At 33.4% G+C, this 25366-nt stretch overlaps 3 protein-coding genes across 38 annotated transcripts in view; 2 read left to right on the top strand and 1 right to left on the bottom strand.

Moving 5' to 3' along the window:
* LOC142631702 (uncharacterized) overlaps window positions 1-2633 on the top strand; it is a 65517-nt gene extending 62884 nt beyond the window's left edge. The window contains exons 5-7 of one of the 6 annotated variants that reach the window (XR_012843642.1): window positions 753-898; window positions 2162-2275; window positions 2368-2617. Coding sequence is in view for 4 of the 6 variants with exons in the window: in XM_075805982.1 (XP_075662097.1) it covers window positions 753-774 (22 nt within the window). In the remaining 2 variants the exon portion in view is untranslated. Of the gene's footprint in view, window positions 1-752; window positions 899-2161; window positions 2276-2367 lie in introns of all 6 variants that reach the window. The other 5 variants (XM_075805982.1, XM_075805985.1, XM_075805984.1 and 2 more) reach the window with 5 other exon arrangements.
* Window positions 2634-4192: 1559 nt separating this feature from the next.
* Window positions 4193-16840, top strand: LOC142631701 (putative disease resistance protein RGA3). Of its 31 annotated transcripts, none has more exons than XM_075805963.1 (19): window positions 4622-8096; window positions 8199-8358; window positions 8480-8577; window positions 8919-9046; window positions 10032-10205; window positions 10338-10441; window positions 10593-10665; window positions 11334-11404; window positions 12495-12575; window positions 12707-12746; window positions 12912-12982; window positions 13364-13446; window positions 13524-13553; window positions 13943-14005; window positions 14339-14447; window positions 15099-15202; window positions 15373-15433; window positions 16057-16170; window positions 16280-16840. In XM_075805963.1, the coding sequence occupies exon 1, from the start codon at window positions 4662-4664 to the stop codon at window positions 8091-8093; it is 3432 nt and encodes a 1143-aa protein (XP_075662078.1). In that variant the 5' UTR covers window positions 4622-4661; the 3' UTR covers window positions 8094-8096; window positions 8199-8358; window positions 8480-8577; window positions 8919-9046; window positions 10032-10205; window positions 10338-10441; window positions 10593-10665; window positions 11334-11404; window positions 12495-12575; window positions 12707-12746; window positions 12912-12982; window positions 13364-13446; window positions 13524-13553; window positions 13943-14005; window positions 14339-14447; window positions 15099-15202; window positions 15373-15433; window positions 16057-16170; window positions 16280-16840. The 31 variants fall into 31 exon arrangements, with proteins under 31 accessions (XP_075662096.1, XP_075662078.1, XP_075662079.1 ...); XM_075805964.1 differs by having other exon boundaries at window positions 14336-14447; XM_075805954.1 differs by lacking the exon at window positions 15099-15202 and adding an exon at window positions 11935-12009.
* Window positions 16841-24593: 7753 nt separating this feature from the next.
* LOC142631462 (uncharacterized) lies at window positions 24594-25028 on the bottom strand. The gene has a single exon (XM_075805636.1). The coding sequence runs from the start codon at window positions 25026-25028 to the stop codon at window positions 24594-24596; it is 435 nt and encodes a 144-aa protein (XP_075661751.1).
* Between the last annotated feature and the right edge of the window lie 338 nt (window positions 25029-25366).

The following is a 25366-nucleotide window of genomic DNA, read 5'->3' as shown; positions in this document are numbered from 1 at the left end:
CATCTATGTGTTGTAGGATTAATTATGCTACAATGTGTCTTATAATTTCGGAGAGCAGATTTATGCGGAAGTTCCTTGTATTCTAATGCAAAGACATACGTGTATTTGAAGGTGATGCTGTTTGAAGCTTTATCAAGGCATGGACTTGAGGATTGTATTTATTTGAATACTCTATATTGTGAAAGATGTCCAATTTAGAACACCGGCACCTGTTAAAATCTTGTCATACTTGTTTTGTGACTTTTGGGATCTTATATGTTTCATTGTTAAAACCTACCTTTTGAATCGATCTCTAATTCTTTATGGTTTGTGACAGCCTATCAACTTCAATGTGGGATAGAATTTTTACTAGTTAGTACTAATATAAGTTCCTTTTAAATGATATTTGGTATTTTGCTATTCCTGAAACTAGACAAAGTATTAGTGTCTTACTATTCTTTCTGTTGTGAGACTTTTGTGCTTAGAAAATGAGTTTTGTAATTTCTTTTCATTGGCATATTGTGTATTGGCATGCTCGGACTATGGTCTAGGTTTTGCATGCCTCTTTGAGAGAAGTTGTTTATTTGGAGTTTTAAAACTAAGTTGGAGTAAATTCTCTTAGTCTTGTTTGATGACTAGTCCATTTATTTTATCACATCATATTTTGTTAAACTTTTATGAGATAATATTGCTTAGACCAATTGGAGTTTATTTGTGAAGTTTATTAATAATTAGTTAATTTAACTTTTGCTATTTTATTGTCCTATCATCAGGGAGAGAAAGATCAGATTTTAGATAGGCAAAATGAGTGGAGGTGGAGAGAAAGGATTAGAAACTACGAAAACTCCTGAAGATTTCCTCAAATCAATTCGTGGACGACCTGTTGTTGTTAAACTAAACTCTGGAGTAGATTATTGAGGTTAGTCTCCCTATTTCTTATTTGTGAAGCATTGTTTCTAGTCTCTGTTTGTGTATATGTGGCTAGTTCTTGATGGAAGCGTAATTTGTCTCATAGCAATATTCATCTCATTGAGGGATTCTAGATAACTCCAATTCTGCAGGAAATCTCTTTTTTATTATTTATTTATTTTTATCTTTTTATCTTTTTTTAAATATGGATTGGCCAGTTAATATTATATATTTTTCTACATAAAAAAGAAAGAGTTTGGTATCTTTTCTCATTCGAGAGAAGTGTTTTATGTTTTATTTTTCTTATATCGTTATAATGACCATCTTTGTTTCAAACTTTCAATTGTTCTCTCTCTGAGCTCACCTTCTTCTATTTGGAAAGAAATTGCTGCCTTTTTCTGAGTACTTCTTCTTAGGCATTGACTGGTATCTCCTTCATTTGGCAACCTATAATTATTTGAATTTTAACAGCTTTGAATGCATAATTGATTTTAAATTTATTAATTTCCCCACTATTGACACAATTACCATCTATCACATAGTTTACATATAGAGGAGGTATCCTTCCCTTATATATACTGGTCCTTATTGTTTATCAGATATCCACAATATATTGATTATTGATTTTAGGTACATTATTTAAAGATTGTTTATCAAATATTCACAAATTTGTAATTGGAAATTTTTGGCTAGTCTTTTGGTATATTATGGTACCTGTCTTTAAGATCTCCATGGTAGGAAAATGACATTGGGTTATTGGAAGGGGAAGAAAAGAGAGAAAAAAAAAAAAAAAAAAAAACCTGTCCGGGGGGGGGGGGGGGGGGGGTTTGTTTTAGGAGAATACACAGGGTGAATGATGATGACATGGCATATTGAAGTGGCACGAGGCTTGGCTTGGCTTGGCTTGTGATGTGACGTGATAGTTGAAATTTAGTCCTTAGGCTTGGCTGGCCTTGTGCCACGTCACTTACTCGTGCCTCATCACCTTGCCATGTCATCATCATCCATGTTATGTGACATATTCTTGCATCAATGGGGAGGCTAGGCTTTTATGGTGGTGATAAGTAATTGAATTTTATTTATTGATTTGTGTCTAACCCCACTTTTACTTCTTAAAAAAAAAAATTTGTGTCTAACAATAGAATATATCACTAATGGGTCAAAGCAGACCTCTAGTGATGGTTGGTGTGCCCTACTTTGTTTAGTTCTACATGTGCTATGAAAAAAAGCACTCATAGGCTATTATAATATACCCTTTAATGTTCATGTGCAGGCATTCTTGCATGTCTTGATGGGTATACGAATATAGCAATGGAGCAAACAAAAGAATACATCAATGGGCAGTTGAAAAATAAATATGGTGGTGCCTTCATTCCAGGAAAAAATGGTACTTTAAAGGATGACTTGTTATTTTATTATTATTATTCAACTTTCTTTTTTTTCCCCTATATCAACTACTGGGTTATCTCTTTCATGCAGTTCTCTTCATTAGTACATCAAAGAGGACATTGGCAAATGGGGCTTAGTTTTGATGTTTATCAAGTCATGTAGATCATTATCTGTCATGAATTTTATATTTGTATTGTAATATTAGATAATTTGGATTTTGGACATGAGGATTAGAAAGAGCTACTCCAACTTGGAAAAATGAATCTTTTTTGTTTATTTTGTGATGGAATGAGCTGTTATATACTTATATGTTTGATTTGAAGAGTGATGAATGGCTGTCATAGTATTATTGCCTTAAGAATATAATTGATAATCATGATCATGATACCCTGGACTCGCTCAACAAATTTATACATTGAAGACTGCAAAACCCATGCCGTGTCATGTCACCACTCACTGGTAACTCGAACTCGAGATTTTGAGAGGGCTTCGATTTTACATGATATTTCTTCCCTTTTGTCATTATTTTTTCCTTCTTTTGGACCATCAATTTTAAGGAGAGTTGAATAGAATGGCCTATACTTCGGTCTAGTGGGCTGGTTTTGTAATTGGTAGGACCTGTTCTCATTTCTACATATCTTTCTAGAAGTATTATTTAGAAAAAAAAAAAAAAAAAAAAGATTAGTGCTATTGGTACAATGGTTTCACAACAAAATCTAGGTAATAAATTGTTGCTGGTATCTTGTTAGAGTTATCATTAACATCATTTTTTATATTAATTATTAACAGTTTATCACCTAAAATTTGTTTTACCTAAGTTTTGTTATGAATTTATTATGAAAATGTTGTGAAGTTTTATAATTAAAAAAAAAAAAAAAAAACATGAAATGTCCAATCCAAGACCAATCTCTTTTGCCATACGGTGGTCTCATTTCTTCTAATAATGGAGCCTTTCGGCGAGTGGTGGACCTGGTGGTACTTTAGAAATACAAATAAACCCATCTTCTTTTTGCAAGTGGTTGGTGGGCCTGCGTGTTCTAATAATTGAGAAATTGTCCTTACTTTACCATTATTCAAGTGTTGGCCCTACTTGTTCTAAATTTTAATATTATTCAAGGAAAAAATAGGCAGCATTAGGAGAGAGAAGAGAGGAGGAAAAAACATGAAACAGCCTTGGAAACTTTTCTTTTCACATGAACAATTACAAGATAATATATCGGCCCATATGTGCCTTCTTTTATAGATATGAAAAGATTTGATCATATAGTTTTTGGTTTGTCATGATAGTTTTTTATCATTAAGTTTGAGATGATTTTTTTTTTCCATAAAAAAAGCTATTATGTGTATGCCTTTTAATCATTAAGTTGAGATGATTTAAAAAAAGAAAAGAAAAGAAAAAGCTATTGTATGTATGCCGCTCAAAACAATTCAATTTCGAAAAAAAAATTTAAAAAGAAAGAAAGAAAGAAAGTAAGTAAGAAGAAGAAGTCTTCCAGTGAAATAATTTTCCACCACTTTCCATGAAACAAGGTAACAAACCGAACCTAACTTTCAAAGAAAATCCATTTATGATATTATCTTAAATAATCCATGATTTTAAGTTGTTTGAGACTTATCCGATTTAGTTAATTGGGGTCTTAAATATTCATTATTCATTTCAAAATTCAAAGCATAAGGGGGGAAAATGTTTCAAATAACTCCTTTTTAAGTCATCAATTTTCTAATGAAGACCTGGTATTCTTTTTAAGACATGATATGTCATTATTTGCTGTTGTAGCTGACCCCTTTTCTATTGAAAAAGCTCTTTACTTTTGAAAAACACAATTATTACGGTTCTGTCCACATCGCACAAAGTCCCATATGCGTTAAAGACACGAAGGAATCTTTAATCATGTGTGGCTAGTGCATGTTGCTGTTAGGGTTCCCTCCTTCTACATTATTAATTGTTGTTGTTAGTCTTTAACATCACAATTCTTCTATTGCTTCCAAATACTGAGAGCTTATTTCTGACTTACCACAGTACCAAACCGAAGATGGCTGAGATTGTCCTTACTGTTGTTGCTGAGGAAATACTAGGCAAGCTGATTTCACTTGCTACTGAGCAGATCAGCGTTGCTTGGGGTTTCAAAGATGAGCTGACACGGCTTCGTGACTCATTAACCATGATTCAAGCTCTGTTGGCTGATGCAGAGAGAAGGCTAGTGAGAGAAGAGTTTGTGAGGCTTTGGTTGCAGAGGCTTAAAGATGTTGCTTATGATGCTGATGATGTGCTGGACGAGCTTGCTTACGAGATTCTCAAGCGAAAGGTAGAGATCCGAAATCAAATGAAGAGAAAGGTATGCTTCTTCTTTTCGTTTTCAAATCCCATTGCATTTCGTTGCAAGATGGCCAACAAAGTTAAGGCTATTGCTGAATCGCTAAAGAGAATTAATGATGAAGCAAATCAATATGGACTTACTAGAGTCGAATTAGTAAATGCCAATCCTGAGGTTATCCCAAGCCACCGAGAGACAGACTCCTTTCTTGATCATTCTGAAGTTGTAGGAAGGAAAGATATTGTCTCAAAAATAGTAGAGTTGTTGCTTAATGCAGCCAATCAACAACTTTCAGTCATTCCTATAGTAGGGATGGCAGGTTTGGGAAAAACAACTCTAGCAAAATTAGTGTACGATCATGAGTTAGTAAGAGAACATTTTGATAAGACAATATGGGTATGTGTCTCCAACGAGTTTGAAGATAAAAGGATTTTGAGGGAGATTCTTGAATCCCTTACTTGTAACTCAAGTTCATTAGAAAATAAGAATACAATACTTGAATGCCTTAAAAAAGAGTTACAAGGTAAAAAGTATATTCTCGTACTTGATGATGTATGGAATGAAGATCCTCTGAAATGGGAGACTTTAAGGAGTTGTCTGTTAGGAATGAATATGAATGTTGGAAATAGTATTATTGTAACAACCCGTAGTGACAAGGTGGCTGAAATTATGGAGACACAGACTCGACGTCACTTAGAAAAACTATCAGAAGATGATTGTTGGTTCATAATTAAGAAAAAACTATCTCTTAATGAAAATATTCCACTAACTCCAGATTTGGAGGATATTGGAAGGGAGATCGCAAAAAAATGTGGTGGGGTTCCATTACTTGCTAGAGTTTTAGGAGGGACGATGTCTCGTAAAAAGGAGAAAAATGAATGGTTGGCAATTAAAAACAGTAAGGTTTGGAATTCTCCAGATGTTAACAATGGAATCTTGTTGATACTTAAATTAAGCTTTGATCATCTTTATCCACCATCTCTAAAAAATTGTTTCACATATTGTGCAATATTTCCTAAAGATTATAACATGGGAAAGAAAGAACTAATTCAACATTGGATGGCAGAGGGGTTCCTTCAACAATCTGAAGGCATGGAGGATATTGGTAATGAGTATTTTGATAAACTGTTGGCAAATTCCTTATTACAAGATATAAAAAGGAATTTTTATGGTGATATTGTAAGTTGCAAGATGCATGATAGTGTCCACGATCTTGCCCTTTTAATTTCAAAACAGGAAACCTTGCATTTAGAGGACAATATTCGACATTTACCTCTTATATCCAATAACCAGACAACAACAACAATCCCACCACCAAAAGATGACATGTCTCATATTCGAAGTTTTTCTCTTACATCCAATAACCAAGTAACACCAACAATCCCACTATCTAGAGATGTCATGCGTAGATTGCGCACAGTTTATTGGATGCATTTTGAGTTTGGCAATAAGTTATTAGACTTAAAATGTGTACGTGATCTAACTCTATTTGGGAGGGAGATAGAAGAGTTGCCCAAGTCAATTGGTGAGTTTAGACATTTGAGGCTTCTTCGCATTGAGGAGACCAATATCAAAGCATTACCCAATTCTGTTACCAAGCTCTACAACTTGCAAACTTTAGTAATCAAGCGTTGTCAAAATCTTCTGAAGCTTCCAAATGATCTACAAAATTTGATTAGCTTGAGACATATTGATATTGATCATTGGTACATTAAACAATTGCCAATCAATATGGGGCGGTTGACTTGCCTTCAAACGTTGCCTTTCTTTGTCATCGGTCAAGATGCTGGTCATCGAATTGAAGAAGTGGGATGCTTAAGCCAACTCAGAGGAAAATTAAGTATCTACAATCTAGAGCATGTGAGAGATAAAGAAGAAGCCAAAACTGCAAATTTAGTGGGAAAGGCAGGAGTGCAGAAGTTGGGATTCTATTGGAATAGTGACAGAGATGGAAACAATAACGACGAGGATGTACTGGAAGGCCTTCAACCTCACCCAAGTTTGAAAAGCTTAGAGATTGAAAATTTCAAGGGTGAGAAGTTCCCTTCATGGATATTGGCATGTGATAACAATAGTGGTGGTTTGTTTGTTTTGGACCATCTGTTGAAAATTCGTTTAGAAAACTGTAACAAGTGCAACAAGCTTCCTACACTTGGGCATTTACCCCTTCTCAAGGTTCTTCGAATAGAGAGAATGGACAACGTGACATGTATAGGAACAGAATTTTACATTAATTATGGTGGTGAGAGATCAAGTAATAGTGGAGGTGGCAGTGGCAGAGATGTGGTGTTCCCAGCTTTGAAAAAACTTGTTTCGCGGGAGTTGCCCAATCTAGTAGAATGGAAGGACGCGACGGAGTTGACAACAATAGAAACGGTGTTTCCTTGCCTTGAGAAGTTGAGAATTTCATTATGTGGCCAATTGACAAGTGCTCCATATCATTTTCCATCTCTTAAGAAGTTAGAAATTTGTAAAATCAAAAGCACGGCATTCGAACGGATTATCTGCAAGCTTACCACACTCACCTCCCTCCAAATTTGGCGTATTTCAGAACTTGTTTGCTTGCCGGAGCAGTTATTGCAGAATAATAGGAGTCTCATGTCTATAGACATAAGGAATTGTTCTGATTTGGTTTCCATCCCGCCGCATCAAGATGCAACCTCTCTCCAATCATTCAAAATAAGGGGATGTGAGAAATTGAGTGAATTGCCGAACGCACCGCTCACCCTTCCTTCTCTTGAGACGTTTGAAGTAAGTGATTGTCCTAATTTGAGATCCTTTCCAAGTCTACAAGGGGCGGGCTCCCTTCTCCGAAGTCTGGCGATATCGTGTGGTGACGAAGTTCTACCGACTGCGTTACCATCCTGCACGTCGCTTTCAAGTTTGAGTATAAATAAGTGTCCAAATCTGATATTAATTCCAGAGCTACGAAAATTGCATTCTCTTACGAATTTAGAAATTTACAATTGTCCTAATCTGCAATCAATTCCAGATCTAGGAGAATTGCATTCTCTTACCCATTTAAAAATTTTCCGTTGCCAAACGTTTAAGTGTTTGCCAGAGGAGTTAAAGTGCGTCACCCGCTTAAAGTATTTGCAGATCGGTGGGTTTTGTGAAGAGTTGGATGCGTTCCCCAGTCTCAGTTCCATCCAACACTTGCACACGTCCCTTCAATCACTAGTATTGTGGGGGTGGGCTAAACTCAACTCTCTCCCGGACGAAATACAACACTTCACTTCACTTGAATATCTGTACATATACAACTTTGATGGACTGGAAGCTTTGCCTGAGTGGTTGTGCAACTTATCTTCTCTTCAAACACTGCGACTTTGGTTCTGCAAGAACCTGATGTATCTGCCCACATCGCAAGCCATGCAACGCCTCACTAAATTACAATCATTGCGGATTATTGATTGTCCCAAATTAAAGGAAAGATGTGCAAGAGGTAGCGGGGCAGAGTGGTCCAAAATCGCCCATATTCCATATGTCTTTCGTTTATGAGGGGTAAATTTACTGATACCTCAAATCCTCTTCTTCAGTTTTCCTGATTTCTCTAATACCCTATATTCTTAATTGCCCCCTAATTTCTTCCTTTCTGTCTTTCAGTTTTCCCAAAATATATTTCCTGGCACTACAGAGAAGTAATTAATCTCATGGAATGTCAATCCACTCCCTAGAAATGGATGGGTAATATTTTTATACCAAAGGGTAGCTGCGCAGATTTGTCCACAGCTTTAATGTTATGAAAGAGGAAGCAACGTGAGTGGTAAGTTTATATCATTGTCTCTTCTTTTCTTTTTCTATGATAATCTCATTTCATAATTGCCCCAAATTCTTGCTCTCTCTCTCTCTCTAGTTTTCACCCTTATTTTTAGCTTGATGTGTAGGCATTGGGGATGACATTTCTATTGTGTATAGCTGGAGGAAAAATCAATCAACTAATTCACTCTCAACTGTGAAAGTTAACAGTAGTTCATAAGAGTTGGTAAGTTTTCTCTAATGTTTACTCACCTGTTACTCAACAAAACAAAGAAGAAAAAAGAAATAATTGTTAATCAATAGTTTTCTTATAAAATTAATTTGGCATGATTAGTGTTGGTACTGGGCTGTTACTCAATTGGGGCAAGCCTCTATGAGATCTAAAATGCAATACATTTAACAACCTAACTTGCCAAGTCACCACCAACCTCTTTTTTCTTTTTTTTTTCCTCTGTTTTTGCTATTTAGAATTGATAATGTGGTTCTACTTCTCTTTTTTTAGTAGATAACCATTCATTTATTGGCATACATTAAGGCATTAAGCTCACCGTATGGCAGAAACTGCAGATATTTTACCGTCACCATTGAAAGGAAGGATGTGTCGCGGGAGAAAGAGCTCTACGGGTCCTTTTGTCTATTATATGAAAATAGAAAGTTTGAACATCCAACAGATAGCATCTTATAGTTATCCACTGGTGAGTCCATCCAAAACAGATAGCTATTAATTTTTTTTTTTTTGACCAATAAATACTCAATGATCTGCTTGTCTTTCATGACATATCCACTTTCTTGAAGTTACTCACAAAAATTGGGCATGATGTGTCTATATGGTTATTTGCTATTTGTTTTTCTGCTGGGAAAATTGAGAGCCACCTGTGCACAAACATGTCCAAATACTTCAACTACCATTGAATATAAAAAAAACATAACAAAGTGTAGGAGAATCATATATTTTTTTTTAAAAAATACAAACTGTCAGTCAAGTGTCCCGGAAAAAGCTGCTACTGTCAGCCAATGATCAGGTTTTTATCCTATTTTTTTGAACAATTGATCCAGTAATTGCTCATTTTTCTTGAAATCTAGCTACTTACTGGCAATTCAAAATCATAGCATTATGGTTTTAGTTATCAGCTTTTTAAAAGAAGTTAGCAAAACTAAAGCTAAAAGGAAAATGTAAATGGAAGATCACTAACTACCAAGAATGTTCTTATTGGTGAATTACTTTTTCAATCCGAAAGCAGCCTTTCATCACAATAAATATCTTTGAAAATTCACTCACAAAATCAGATCTCCCTAATCAAGATTTAGTATATTCTGTATGAATGTGTAAGGAAAGGTTAGGAAAATAAATCGGGTGCTCTTGCAAGTCAGTAACATTTCATATTGAAAAAGAGACACTCTACTTCCAAAAGAGCCAGAACATGTTCTCCTTTATTAAATCCAATACAGGGAAAAAGAAAGAAAGGAAAAGAATAAAAGAATATGATACTTCCTGCTGAACTCAGTCAAGGCAGTAAGGATAGGGAATTTTTTATTTCCTTTCCTGTATAATAACAGATTCCTTGACCTGAGATATCATTGCACCTTTTCAGTCTTCATACTGTGATATATGTAATTTATAAGTGGAAGTGGTGATATCATTTCATTATTAAGCAATATTTTCAAATCTGTAATCCTCAGGTAGCACTTGGCCATTCTTGTGAGCTAGCCACTTGTAGTTTCTGATTCAGCAGACCTTTCTTTTCCAATGTCAACTGTCAAGGATACTTTACAAATCATCCAGTTTGGAGCCAAATCATCTTTTGGTCACCTAAGCTGCTTGGCCAACAACGGAATCTCCCAGCAAAGCAATAGGTGTGTAATCCCATTCTATGGAAAGCTAAGTTGGAAGTTTTCCGGAGTGGTTGAGGATTTATTTCAATTTATATCCATGCGAAAATTAAGAATACAATCAAAGATGGATTTTTTTACTGTTCACTTTGGAAGGAATATGGAAGGAGCAAGAGTTTCCAGTACTAGAAGATTGGTTGTAGTCCAAAAATCACAATAGAAGGAATTTTAAATTGGTTCCAATGATTACATTAAAATTTGTGAGTTAACCCAATCTCCTTTTCTCTTCTAATTTCTCTCTTCCAACAAAACTATCCTACTAAGATGCATTCCTTTATTTTTATAATCTCCCTCCAATTTTGTATACCATTTACTAAATTAGTTGTCTATAATTTTGTATACCATTTACAGATGCTGGTTATCCTTCATTCCCAATCAGAGGTGTACTTCAACATGCTAATGATCTAGCATTTCACAATTAAAGGTGTATAGAAGCACAAAATGGTGCAAGATTGCCCTCATTCCAAATATTCAAAAAGACATTTGAATCTTATATTAAGCTCAAAAGAATCAAAAATCAGTATTTTCTCTTAAGTGTCCTTTTGTCTAATGTTTCGCTTTGGAATAAACTTCTTGTTCCCTATTTTCTAACTTAGCATATAATTTTTTGTTTCAAATTTGTAATCACATCTCATGCATCATAATTTGCTGCATGGCATATGTAGATTTCAAATATTACTGTACTAAGAATTTTTTTTTATTTGCTTAATTATGTCTCTGAATTCATTTTTGATTAGGTTTATATATAAAATTCTGGTTAACTTGTTATGATATATAAATTTTTAAGCTTTCAAGTTTGTAGTAATGAGGGTTTTTACTTGGAAAAATTAAAAAAAAATGTTGTAATTAGGGTTCTTTGTTAATAAAACTTCTTCTTTTTTTTATTATTATAAAAAAATTAATTGGGGTCTTTCTAATTATAATTAATTAGTAAGCATTTGTATTTGTTGATTCAAAAAAACATTCACTAAAAATCACTTGTGTGTGCATATCTCTATTAAAACATTTAAAAACACTACCTCCAATTAAGTTTTTCCATCTATAATGGTGTTTTCTTCTTGTGAAGCTTTATATTATTGTCTTACTAAACAGGTGACCATAACACTGGATGCTCTTGATTATGCAAACGTTCATAGGATAGATCCTAATCACTTGCATATAAGGTAATGGACCTTTCACTATAAACTAAAACAATTGGCTATTATTTGATATTTATAGCACAATATGGTTTTGTAACTCATGACTAAGAGTCAAATTTTTAAAAAAAATTTAGTCACTCACGATCAAAATTGACATAAGTAGTTTAAACAACCATGATGTTGACTGATTCTGATGACTTTTGTCATGATTTTAAAAAAGGTAAGAAGCACAGCTCATGCTCCAAGCATGGGTAAATTCTGATTCTTGCCAATGAGTTTTGTCTTTGGTTATGGAGGATGCTAACAAAAAACATATCACAAAGGTTCTACCTGGTGTCTCACTCCTTGAAATTGGACAGCCAAAGAGCTTTAGCTCCACTAGCAATTCCTCTCCTAATAAGTTCTAAGGGGAGGGTAAGGTTGTGGGTTTAACACCCTCTTAATTTTTTGTGATATTTTATATACAAAATTCTGATTACTTGTTACTATCATTACAGTTTTAAGTTACCAATTTGCGGTACTTAGGGCTCTTTGTATTTGTACAAATTTTGAAGGTTCACCCTTAGGTATATCTGGAATCTATGAGAAGAAATTCCAAACGTATGACTAAATTCTAAGATTGTCATTAGGTGAGCCTATAATTTCAAACTTCATAATAGTTTGTTGATGTTACAAATTAATTTGAAGTTGTTTTTTTCTCTTAATAGAGAGTTAATTTGAAGTTAGTTTTCAAACCCAAAAAATAATCAATGACATTCATTATTTATTTTTTCCCACAGTTTTACACTAGCTTAAAAGTCCTTGAAGTTAGTTTTCAAACTTGAAAATTCATCAATGACATACGTTATTTATTCTGTCCTAATTAGAGTTTTACATGAAATTAAAAGTCTTGTATACTGTGCTCCATAAGGAAGGGCATCTTTAGATTCTAATCAAATTGAATGAGAACCTGATTCCCTATTTTATTTTTTGGGATCAAATTATGATATAGTATAAGCCATATTACCATTAATTAAGATTGTCTTGAAGTTTACATTGAAACTACGTTTATTAATTTGATTCTATTTGAGTTTTCTTTCTTTTAATATTTTTTCATAGAAACTTCTGTTTTTAGGTCAACTGGAGCCATTTATTTAAGTATTTGCAAGTCTTGATCGCTGCACTATACTTGGAAACACTATCAGCAATACATTAGGTGAGGCCTAGGTTTTTCCAATGCTTTCGTGATTGTTGCTTCCAACTTCAATTTATGTATATAGTATTCCTACCAATTCCTTCACCTTTCATATCAAATGTTGATTTGTTATGGCTTTTTGACTTTTGAAGCGTCTATGCTGGTGACTTCAACACTTTACTAGACTATGAGGTAGACATCTATAGTTAGTCTTTTTTATTTCATCAAAACATTTCACTAAAAATTGCTTGTACATATCTCTATTAGAACATTTAAAATTTCTGTCTCCAATTAAAGTTTTCCATCTATAGTGGTTTTTTCTTCTTGTAAGCTTTATATTATTCTCTTGCCTGATAGGTGACCTTTGTACTAGATGCTCTAGATCGAGCAGACATTCAGAGGATAGTTCCTAATTGCTTGCATATAAGGTAATGGACCTATCTCTATTAACTAAAACCAATGGGCTAGTATCTAATATTATTAGTAGAATTGTTTTTATATAAAAGCCAAATTTTCTATAAGTTTATCTCTTATGATCAGTATTGACATAAGTAGTTTGAACTACCTTGATATTGATACTTGATAGACTTTGATGATTATTTTCATGGTTTTGAAAAAGGCAATTTCCAGCACATGCTCTGAGCAAGTGATAGATGGCAACTTCTTTGTTTTGAGTATACCTTTAAATTTACCAATCACACATTATTGACTCCTAATCTCTTCATCACCATTCAATTTTCCTGAGACTTTTCCTTTTTAGAATTTTTCTTATTCTATCATAAAAATTATTCTGTTGTGATGTTTTGTAGGAACTTGAGGAAATTTATCTATTCTTTCTGGTTGGAGAAATAATTTATTATAGTTGGGGGCTGATGAAAGTTGATTAAAGCTGGTAAGTTCTCTCAAATCTTCTCCTCTTCTTCTCTTTTATTGTCTTTCTTATTCTCAACCAGTATATTGTTTATGTAGTTATTCTTCCATCAGCTATCATCTTTTTCTGTAAGTTCTCTCGTCTAAGGCGGTTATCATCTTTTTTACCCCTTGGTTTATCCTTCTTGTTTCTTGGAATGATTTTCATGTTTAAGGTTTAGAGACTATTATTCTATGGGGTTTGCTGGAGCAAGAGATTATGAATCCAATGTTTCTCATATTCCAACAATAGAGATAATTAATTAGAAGTAATACAATTTAAGTTCCTCTGTTTTTATTTCTAAAATCAAAAAAAATTTCCCCATTGAAAATTTTAGATGTAGCTAATAAAATCCATAATTGAGATTGTTAATAATTCTTAGTGTAAAAAGAGTTTCAAATTTGAGATATAGCTAATAAAATCCATAATTTAGATTGTTTTTTAATGGTTCTTTTTCATTTTCATTTTCAACATGCAGGCATAAACTTTTTGCTGGCTTCCTACAGATTTTCCAAAATTTTGGATATTAATACACGGCCATGTATGTTGGTTGCAGTAACCTCTCCTAAATTGTTCCTATTTGTTGGTGGTTGATGTGTTTTTCATTTTTCCTTAAATTAGAAAATCATTGAGAGTCATTGTTGTTGTAGTATAAAGCCCTTCAATGTTAGTTAAGTAGTGTTAAACATCTTTTTAGCGTTTTTGAAATTTAAATAAGTTTATATTTAACAGAAGGCCCTCATATTTTGTCCAAATATAGAAAAAGGAAAATTCTCTTCAAGTTCTGCACGCACAAAGTACTTATGATTTCAAGAAGCTGGTCTGTTCCCTTACAATATGCAGCTGATTTTTTGTTTTCCTCATTTAAAAGCAGGCTATGCCAAGGGAAACGGTCCCTAGTATACCTGGATAGAGATATCATAAAAAGCAAGTGATAAGTCCCTCCAAACTTGAAAATTCATTAGGGTCGGAAACATGTTCAGGTACTTCTCTTTGCTGAGACCTTATTCTCTTCATCATGGCATAATGCATAAGAAACTCAATTTTTTGTTCTTTACACTTATATTTGCTTCATTTTCCTTATAAACATTATAATACAAGCACATGACTGATATTTTTCAAATTTCATACAGTTAAAAAGTTCAATCAAACTAGCAGTTTTTTGTCATTTCAACAGTTTTCCAAATAGTTGCTTATTTATCATAGATCTAAGCTTTAGAACTACTGTCCAAGGTCCTAGTAATACATTTAGAAAGTTGCTGATTGCTTAAAATTGTACATATACAAATATATAAATGGTTTGGTGATGATCCAACAACTTGGTAATGGGAGCTTTGATTTTGTCAATTGTGGAGCATCTTGAACCCTTTCACCACACTTTAGTTTGTTACCAACAACACGCAATTAAAATATCTCACATGGGAGAAAATCTTTTGTAATATAAACGAAAAGCATAAGAATCGGTCTTTTCTCTAGTCAATAACATGTCATTACTAACAAATAGGCTATCATGCGTATGGCTTAATCTCAAGTCTTTGCTTCAGCCTTTTCAACTCACTACACTAGCCTATTTGAACACTATTGAATCAAATAAACTATCTTATATGGTATTTGGAAAACTTTCATTTCTACAGGAGCTATACATTTGCAAGAAGCTACAGAATCTACCTATGGTGGAAGTGGCACATTGCCCCACTAAATTACAAATGCTAATGATACTTCAATTTCCTAATTTGAGGTCATGTAGGCTTGCACAAAATTGTCTTAGATTGCTCATGCAGTTTGTCAGAGTTATATATTATTGTTCTTTTTTCAGAAGTATTTCCAAAAAGCCAAGTTATGGTTAAGATGCAATGATATGGTTATAAGCATTAGCTATGTCTCATAAAAAATTTCAATTGTGTTCAGGTGCTCTCCTTTGGAAATGGACTCGCCGCCTTTTTCTAGAGGACTTCTTTGCCATTTTCTGGTATAACCTTCATTTTGCAAATTGACATTTGTTTGGAGAATGAATAGCAGAATGATTTTTAATGCATGATTGATTAAAATTTGTGGATTTTTCTGTTATTACTTTTCTTGCTGGCATAGTCATCGCTTGTTACAAAGTGTATATAGAGTTCTTCCTTTATCTAAAATTCGTAACTTGCAACATAGTGTACATATGTTGACTACTCATTGTTTGATAAATTATTAACAATTTCCAAAGGGGGGTCAAGTACTTCAGACTATATTACTTAAAGTTTTGAGGAGGAAAAATAGATAAAAATCATGATATCTAGATAAAAGTGACATTCATGTATGGTACATTTGCCCTCTCCCATTTTCTCCATTAAATTTTTCTGTCAAGATACAAACCAAAGGAAGGGGGAAGGGGTGAATTAGAACTTTTGGCCAGTCTTTTAAGATAGGGTGCATCCTTGGAAGTTAAAGAAATACCACTTGGCTATAAAAGGTGAGTGGTGACTTTCAGAATTACTCTTTGTAGATAAACATCTAAATGGTGCTTGCTGCACCCACTTTAATTTGTTCGGTATGAACTATGAAAGCATACATTTATAGGCATTTATGATGCTTTTTAATCTTTATGTGCAGGTATTCTTACAAGTTTGGATGGGTTTATGGACATAGCAATGGTGCAAACATAAGAAAATGTCAAAGGGCAGTTGAAAATTAACTACGGTGATGTTTTCATTTGCAGAAATAGCGGTAATTAAGAATTGTCTTGTTTTTTTACTGTTATTATTCAACTTTCTTTTTTTGGTCGATACCATATTTTACTTGACAGACAATGATTGGGATATCTCTTTTGATGCAGTTCTCTACATTAGTGTAAGTCATGTAGATCATCTGCAGTCATGCTTTTAATTTAAGATAGTGGATTTTGGAAATGAGGACTAGAAGATCTTCTCCAATGGAATGAGCTATCATATGTTTGATTTGAAGAGTGATGCCTTATTACTGTTATGATGAATGGTATCATTGATTTAACGGTGTAATCAATGATGATGATGATGGTGATGCTTGTTGAGTTGGTGGCTTGACAATGTTTAAGTAATGTTGCTGTGCACTTGGTTTTAGATAGTGTGCACCACGTCACTTGCGCTCCACACAAAGATTAGCCAACCTTATTGGTTCATGTTGCAAACCTAAACTATTATATATATGCAGTCTTGTTAATTGTTGTGTGACAAAAAATAGAGTTCAAGAGTTATAAAAAAAAAAAAAAAAAGTTCAAACAGTGCTTTGTTTAAGAGAAATTATAGGTTTCTTTTCTCACATGCTTATGGTGAGACTGCTCTTCGGGTGTATTAGTGTTTGAGTTTTGTGATAGCACATTTATACTATCTTTGTAATCGGTCCTATTTTCTTAGTGAAACTTTCTCCTTAACACCGCCCGTGGATGTAGGCCTATGGCCGAACCACGTAAATCTTTGTGTTCTCCCGTTTTCTATTTTGCAAGAACACCGACTATCATTTGGTTAGACACAACAAATAAATATTAACGCTTCCATTATTGATGACTCCTCCTTAACAAATAAATTTATACATTGATGCTCGATGCATAACTTTTGAGGCATCTTTTGTTTCTGGTGGTGTTCTACTACCGTGAATATGTTTTGAGATAGTTTTAGTTTGCAAGAAAACTACTTTGCATTTTACTTAATTTTTTACTCAAATTTTACTTGAACCAAGAAAATCATAATGGTTGGTTGGTAGCTAGTGTTTAGCTTGCTGCAAATATTTTTGTAAGAAGATGGAGGCCCTTCTTTATTTTGAAATTTAATTATCTATTTTTGGCTAGAGAAAATGGTTTCAGAAATCACATTTGGTTTTATATTCAAGACTTGGGAAGAATGATTTGAGAATGTTTATCTCAAGTATGCCCCCACAAACTATCCTCACACCTGAAGCCAGTTGATGGTTATTTGTTAGTTACCATTACAAATCGCCTCGTTAATATTGACAGCTAATTTTGATGGTTAAAGATCGTGTAGTGAATATCCTCAATAAGAGAGAGAGAGAGAGAGAGAGAGAGAGAGAGAGAGAAGAAGAAGAAGAAGAAGAAGAGAAAAAAGAAAAGAAAAAGATAGTATAATCAATAGCTAAAAAATTTAACATCATTAATAATGTTGTAACCAAATTAGACACTTGTGCTACCATGTTATGCATTTCATAAATCTATTTGTCAAAGATTTACATCCCTAAGAACGGAATTTGATTTGTTAATTCTTTTGGTACATAACTTTAGTCCTTAAAAGGACTGTATGTTGAAGTACTCTTTTGTTCACAAGGAAACATAACCTAATTAATCTATTTTCCACAATTTCTATTGTTTCTTACAAAGGCTGGGGGCATGCATGTTAAAATTTCCATTAATTCTTTTTACCCAATAAATCAAAAATACCTTATTAATAAAATCATCGAAGACCAAAGTTATCATATACATATATCAAAATATTAAAAATAATCATATATAAATGTTGCCCACATCAATCACTCAAATTTTTTTTTAAAAAAAAAAAAAACTAAGATTCCTTATCAAAAAAAAAAAAAAAAAACTAAGATTCCTTTTCAAAAAAAAAAAAAAACTAAGATTAAGATTCTGCCAATGTTAGCACTACCTAGTGTTGCAAAAATCAATAATAGACAAGTAGGAGTACAAACTGAGCTCGACAATATAGTCAACTTATGTTTGTATCCAAGCAAATTGGACTACCTAGGGATATTTTCCTAGCACTATTTCCCACTTCCAAATTATAACCTTACAATATTGTCAAAAGGCACAAGTCTATGAAGGACACATTGTAGCATGAGCCCACAAAGGAGAATAATGTAGAAGGGGTTGGACCCACGGGCTTTACTAGTAATGGGCCTCTCTTTTGAGGTCACCATACCTCTCTTTTATCATGTCATATAGGTATCATTTGGATTCATGATTTTTATGCTTATATTTTAATGTAAGAGGGTGTGGATTTTGGAAATGTGGATTAGAAAATGGACAAATGAAACTTTTGTTATTTGTTACTTGTAATTGAATGGGCTTTGAAATCTTTGATTTTAAGAGGGAAATTGTCTTGTTTTGGTGGTGAAAGGTCATCTTTGCCTAACAATATAGTCAATGATGATGATGACAATATTGTTGCCTTGCTTAATAGATAAGCTTATACATTGAAGCTTGCTACATGGATTTTTTGAGGTGTCATTTGTTTGTCGTCCCATATGGCTTCAATTTGCAAGAGACTACTTTGTAATGTATTTCAATTTTCCTGAAAATTTCCTCAGAACAAAAAAAAAAAAAAGCATAGTGGTTAGTGACTGGTGTTCAACCTCTTGCACATCGTTCGGGGAGAAAATCAAAATTTACAATGAGTAGAACAAAAAAAAAAAATCAATAAAGGTTGGGATTAGAATAATGCTGCTATTCAGAATTCATATACATTGGTGGATCATGAGTTTTTCTCTAGAGTTGACACTGCTGTAGTATAAGGCCTTCATATATTAATTACGTGTTAAACATCTTTTTAGCAGTTTTGCAAATTAATTTAGCTTTATATGCTACTGAAGGCCCTTACGTTTGGTCCTAAAAGAATAAGGAAAACTCTCTTCAAATTCTTCACACCATATGCATGATTTGAGTATGCTGATTCATCTTCTTCCATGTAATTAAGGCCCTCAAATTTTTTGTTGCCCTTATTTTATGGAAGCATATGCCAAGGGGAATGATGACGGATGTCCCAAGATCTCCCATTTTGATATCTTAAAATGTTAGTAAGTTCCTCCAAACTTGAACTCCTAATACTCCTACTCTCTTCTCTAATGATTTTTTCTTTAAATCCAAATAGCAAGTATGTTTGTTCATAAGTGATCTTGTATTTCTTTCTTATTATACTTGTTTTCATCAAGTTATTCGTAACATTTAGGCATTATGTCTCCATAGGGCTATTCTATAGCTATTTTTCAATTGGGAGCTAAAATTCATTAGTCTAGGAAACAAATTCAGGTACTTCATCCCTCCTCTTTGCTAGGGTGTTTTTCTTTTCAACATGGCACAATACATGAGAAACTCTTCATCTTTACTAGTTCTTTACACTTATCTTTGCTTAGTTATCTTGAAAAAATTATTACACAAAAAGGCTATTATGTGCATGGCCTACTCATAAGTCTCTGCTTCATTAACTTCTACACTACACTAACATTTTTTAAAATCATCGAATCAAATAAGGTGTTAAATATTCCATAGTAACCTTGGAACCTTTTATTTCTACATGAGTAATAAATTTTCCAAGAAGCTACAATATCAGTCTATAATGGAAGTTGCACATTGCCTCAACTAAATTACAAATGCTAGCGATCTTTCATTCTCCCAATTAGTGGTCATGTAGTTTAGCAAAGAATGGTCTCAATCGCGCATGTAGTTGTCCCTTGAAATCCATGTTGTGGTCATGATGCAAACATATGAGTGTAATCATTAGTTGTGTCATTAAGAGATTGACTGCCATTTTCTAAAGTAATTTTCTAGTATTTCCTTTGTTTTGTAAACTGATAAATAATCTGAAATTTAACAAAAAAAAATATTTTTTAATGCATGATTGGCTTTAAATATATGGACTTCTCCATTATTTTTCTCCTTTTGTCATAATCATCACCTATTACATAGGATGTGATGAAAAATAAATATGAAGGAGAAGGACACGCGGTGGTGGGCTTATTAAATGAGCCCATAAATGATAATTGTGTGGAAGGGGTTAGACCACTGGGCTTTTGTGGTAATGGGTCTGTCTTTCAACATGTTCAATCCATTATACACAAAATGCCAACAAGGCAACAGCCAACAAGTACTAATCGGCGCTTCTTCTCATCCAATCCAACTCGTCAGCGCCACTCTCTAGCTTATTCTCTTCCGAACCATATTCAAATAAGCGGCGCACTCATATCCAATCCAACTCGGCGGCGCTTCATCTCTTCTTGTACGACTCTGCGACGCTTCTTCTCTTCCATTCTAAATCGGCGGCGACAGCCACAATATTCAGGTTCTCTGTTTCCATCTCAATAACTTTTATTGACTATTCTTTCTTCTAGGTTCAACTAATCACTATGAAAGTTTAGGGTTTATATTGGGTTTTTCATTATACCACGTTTGGTTGCTGAGAAAAAAAGGTAGGAATCGAAAAAATTGAAGTTGGGTTTTTTTCTTTATCTGGGTCTTATAAAAGCAGTAATGTGAATGTCCACTCAATTTTTCCCAGCAAACAGTTTTGGAGAATACGGCGTTAAAGACAGGAATTTTTGTTCGGGGTTTTCTTGATATTTTTTGAGTAACCAAACAGGGTGTTATTGTTCGTGGAATGGCAATTGGGTCATCAAGTTTGTAGTAATGAGGAATTTTTAATTGGTCAAATTAAAAAAGTATGTAGTAATTAGGGTTCTTCGTTAATAAACTTCTTATTTATTAAAAAAAGAAAAATAAATTAGGGCTCTTTGTATTTATATTAATTTTGATGGTTCACCCTTTGGTATATTGGGAACTAATGGGAAGAAATATTGAATGTAAGACTATAAATTCTAAGTTTGTCATTAAGGAAACCAAGAATTCAAAACTCCAAAATAGTTATTTTTATATGTGAATTAATTTGAAATTATATTTCTTTTAATAAGTAAGTTACTTAATTTAAAGTTAGTTTTCAAACTTGAAAAATAATCAATGCCATTCATTATTTATTCTGCACCACATCACTTGTGCTCCACACAAAGATTAGCTGACCTTATTATTTCATGTGGCAAACCTAAATTTTTATACATGTGGTCTTGTTAATTGTTGTTTTCTGAAAAATAGAGTTCAAGCCATGCTTTGTTTGAGAGAATAAAATTTTAGGTTTCTCTTGTCATGTGCTTATGGTGAGAGCCCTCTTTGGGTGTATTGGGGTTTGGGTTTTGTGATAGAGCCTTTGTATATCTTTGTAATCTTCCTATTTTCTTAGTGAAACTTTCTCCTTGACACCACCCGTGGATGTAGGCCTATAGCTGAACCACGTAAATCTTTGTGTTCCTTGTGTGATTTTTTTTTTTTCCTTTTTTTTTTTAATTTATGTTTTGCATAAACCCAATATCATTTGGTTACACACAGCAAATAAGTATCAATGTTATGTTATCAATGACTCCTTTTTAACAGATAAATTTATACATTGAAGCTTGATGCATAACTTTTAGAGGCATCTTTTGCTTCTAGTGTTTTCTGCTAGTGTGAATTTGTTTTGATATGGTTTTAGTTGCCAAGAAAACTACTTTGCATTGTGCCAAATTTTTTATTCAAATTTTACATGAACCCAAAAAAGCATAAGGTTAGATGGTAGCATGTGTTTAGATCAAAGGCGGAGCCAAGGGGGGGGGGGGGGGGGGGGCCCTTGCTCCCCCTAACTCCTCTGGAAAAGTCCCATGGGTATTATAGCATCTATGTTCATTTCTTAAATACTTTGCCTGACATTGGAAATTTTTTTTAAAAAAGGGTAGTCTGTCCTGTTATAGAAAAACAACCCTGATACCCCAAAATAAAGAGGGAAAGCTTTACAATTCATGCCACTTACCAGTTACCATAGTAATATAACTTCCTTTTTAAGCTTTTATATTGTCCAAGTTGTTAGTTTGTTAGTGTTTAACTCCAAAAAATAATATATTTATATTCACAACTATTTGAATTATTATAGAACCTCAATCAATACTACACATATTTTCACAACTATCCTATGTGACAGATTATATTTAGTTGTCTGTCACTTTCACATACTTGTATACAATTTTACATGTTATTACTGTACTCTTAACATATTTAGATTAATTTATTTTCTCAATTTATTTTGAAGAATTAAATTAGATGCTTAAAGTTTATGTATTTAGATTTATTTTTTACTTTGATTGTTAGTGACTATGCAACAGTTTCAAAATATGAAAAAGAGTCAGACTATTTGGTAAATTTAACTTGGTATGAAAAATAAATTATAGTTTACATTTACATTAAATATTGTATGATAATTACAATTGTTTATTAATATGGTTATTGATATTGATTATTTTTTTTAGTTATTTTTGTTTAATATTTTTTTTTAATCCTGCCCTCCCTAAACTGAATTCCTAGCTCCAGCACTTGTTCAGATTGTTGCAAATAATTTTGTGAGAGGATGGAAGCCCTTTTTATATTTTGAAATTTAATGTTCTTTTTTTGGTCTAGGGTAAATGGTTTCAAAAATCACATTTGGTTTTTTTACAATAAAGGCTTGGGAAGAATGATTTAAGAATGTTTAATTATAGGTGACTCTAAGTAGCTCTTGACAACTCCCCGCAAAATGTCCTTAGACCTAAAGCCCGTTGATAGTTAACCTTTGGATACCATTACTAATCAGCTCTTCAATATTGTTGGCTAACTTTGATTGTTAAAGATTCATATTCCACGGTTAGAAAAATTATTTGGTAGAAAAGTTTTTTTTTTTTTTCAGTCAAAACAAATCAAATTCGCAAAAGGGGGGGGGGGGGATCTTTGATGGTATTTATCTTCTATCAAGAAGTTACTTAAAAAAAATCAATCTGAACTATTTATTTATATTAAATTGCTAGAGAAGTGTACAATATATTTATTTTGGTAGTTGCATATTCTTTATCAAACCATAAGAATGATAAGATTCTTACAAATAATTTCCCAATTTTCAGTCTGAAACTTTGAATAACTAAGGATATATTTATTCTTTGAAAGATATGCTTTCCTGTAAGGCAACCTATGGCTTCCATGCTATAGAGGCCAAGCTAACTTAAAGCCAAGATGATTTTTATTTATCTTTTATTTTATTCTTTGTTATAAATATATATATATATATATATATATATATATTTTTTTTTTGTTTCCCCTTCATTCAAGTTAGAAGCATGATATCCAAAAAAGAAAAAGAAAAAAAAAAAAGAAGCAAGTTAAAATGTTTTACGCGTGAAAGAGTATCGTATACATGGACAGTCTAGGGATCATGTGTTGTACTAATCAAAAGTTAGAGTCTCTTACTCTTATCTCTCTATTTCCATTTTCCACATAAATAGAGTTTCATTAGAAATGCCTCTGCAATATATTTTGTAATTATTATAGATAAATTTTGTTTTCTCCATTTTATGAAAGTCATGCTAAATATGGGCTTTAAAAAATCACTTGCCGGTATATGTCAAATACCACAAAATTTAACATCATTAATAATGTTGTAACCAAATCATACACTAGTGTTAGCATTCCATGCATTTCATAAGCTTGTTTGTCAAAGGCTCACAACCTAGAACTGAATTTGATTTGTTAAATTTATTTATTTATTATTATTATTATTTTTAAATTTAGTCCCAGAAAGAATGGTTTGCCGGCTTACTCTCTTTTTCCCCAATAAATCAAAGATAATTTATTAATAAAATCATAAAAATTATCATATATGTATATCAAAAAAATAATTATCATATATGAATATTGTTCATGACTTATCACTCAAAATAAACAAAATATGATGAGGATTATGAGAATGTTAGCACTGTTCAATGTTGCAAAATCCGTACAATACCAGCAAGAATACAAACTGAGCCCCACATGAGATTTGGACCTCCTGATGTGAATAATTTCAACTATGTTAAGAAAAAAAATGATGGGCTTATGTTATGAGCCCAAGCAGGAGAATTGTGTGCAAGGGAGTTGGACCCGCAGGGCTCTAGTGGTAATGGGCCTTTTATGAAGCCACTTACATGCACGACCAATTATCCACAAAGAAAGAAAAACCCAAATTCAGTTGGGTCGTGCAACCCAAATTCAGAAGCTTTGGAGGACTGTGCAGTGTGCACTGCTCATCGATGTGGGATTCATTGGTCAAAAATTGACATGCTACAAGTCTACAACAATGGGGCTAGAGCAGCTACTACCGTATGGGAGTGACTTTTTTTATTTTTTGATAAGCATAGTGACTTTTTTTTTTTGTTGAGAAAAATGTAAGCTCTTACAAATTAAGAAAATTAGTTTGGAATACACTTTCCAAATCAAAGGGTAGTTCTTCTACCCAAACATCGAAACCCGCAGATGAAACTGCTCTACTAGCGAGGGCGTGGGCTAACTTATTCCCATCTCAACGCACATGAATAAACCTACAAAACTGAAACTGACAAGCTTGACGACGTGCCTCCTCTACCACATTTACATACAACGTGTTGCAGCTGACTGAAAAGTTCAAAGCCAAAACCACCCGAAGACAATCTCCCTCCATCATCACCTTAGAGAGACTCAGTTCTTGCGCAAAAAGAAGTGCTCGACGCACGGCCATGGCTTCTGCCATCTCAACAGAAAATGGAAGAGGAATCCGCTGAGATAACGCCACAATAATCTCACCTTTTGAATCTCGAATTGCCACTCCAATGCATGCACCACCAATATTCTCAAACAAGGCAACATCAAAGTTTACCTTAAAAACACCTTCTAGATGCTGAGACCAACAAACTTGAGCACTAGAACCTCTCAGCAACGAAGCAGGACTGCACAGATCAAGGAATTCCTGAACCAACATAATAGCCCTCTCACCCACATCGTGCAATGGCCAAGTAGATTGATGCTCCCTCAATCTGTTTTGCTTTTGCCACAAACACCAGGAAATAGTCGAGAATAGAGCTGCCTAAAATTCCGAAGCAATATCCAAGACTTCCTCCAATAATTCAAAAAAACTCCTACACTATTTCCTATATAATCGGACAAAATGAATGTTTGATCAGCATAGTGACTTGATAAAGTGTGCAGGTACGACTATCATTGCAATTATGATTTTTATGGCTGTATACTTGTATTGTAATTTATTCGTTGAAAGTTGGTTAAATTATTTTTTTTACCTACAAAAGAGTGAGATTAAAA

The sequence above is a fragment of the Castanea sativa genome, chromosome 4 (genome assembly GCF_040712315.1).
Source record: "Castanea sativa cultivar Marrone di Chiusa Pesio chromosome 4, ASM4071231v1".
Taxonomy (NCBI): Eukaryota; Viridiplantae; Streptophyta; class Magnoliopsida; order Fagales; family Fagaceae; genus Castanea; species Castanea sativa.
The sequence above is the reverse complement of the archived record's forward strand: the minus strand, read 5'-3'. Positions and strand labels throughout refer to the sequence as shown.

Bases quoted from the DNA above. Each gene is read 5' to 3' on its own strand.
- LOC142631462 (XM_075805636.1), bottom strand. From the start codon at position 25,028: ATGTTGGTTCAGGAATTCCTTGATCTGTGCAGTCCTGCTTCGTTGCTG.
- LOC142631701 (XM_075805981.1), top strand. From the start codon at position 4,311: ATGGCTGAGATTGTCCTTACTGTTGTTGCTGAGGAAATACTAGGCAAG. The intron at 5,860-5,907 runs ATTTACCTCTTA...CAATCCCACCAC, and splicing joins TTTAGAGGACAATATTCGAC to CAAAAGATGACATGTCTCAT.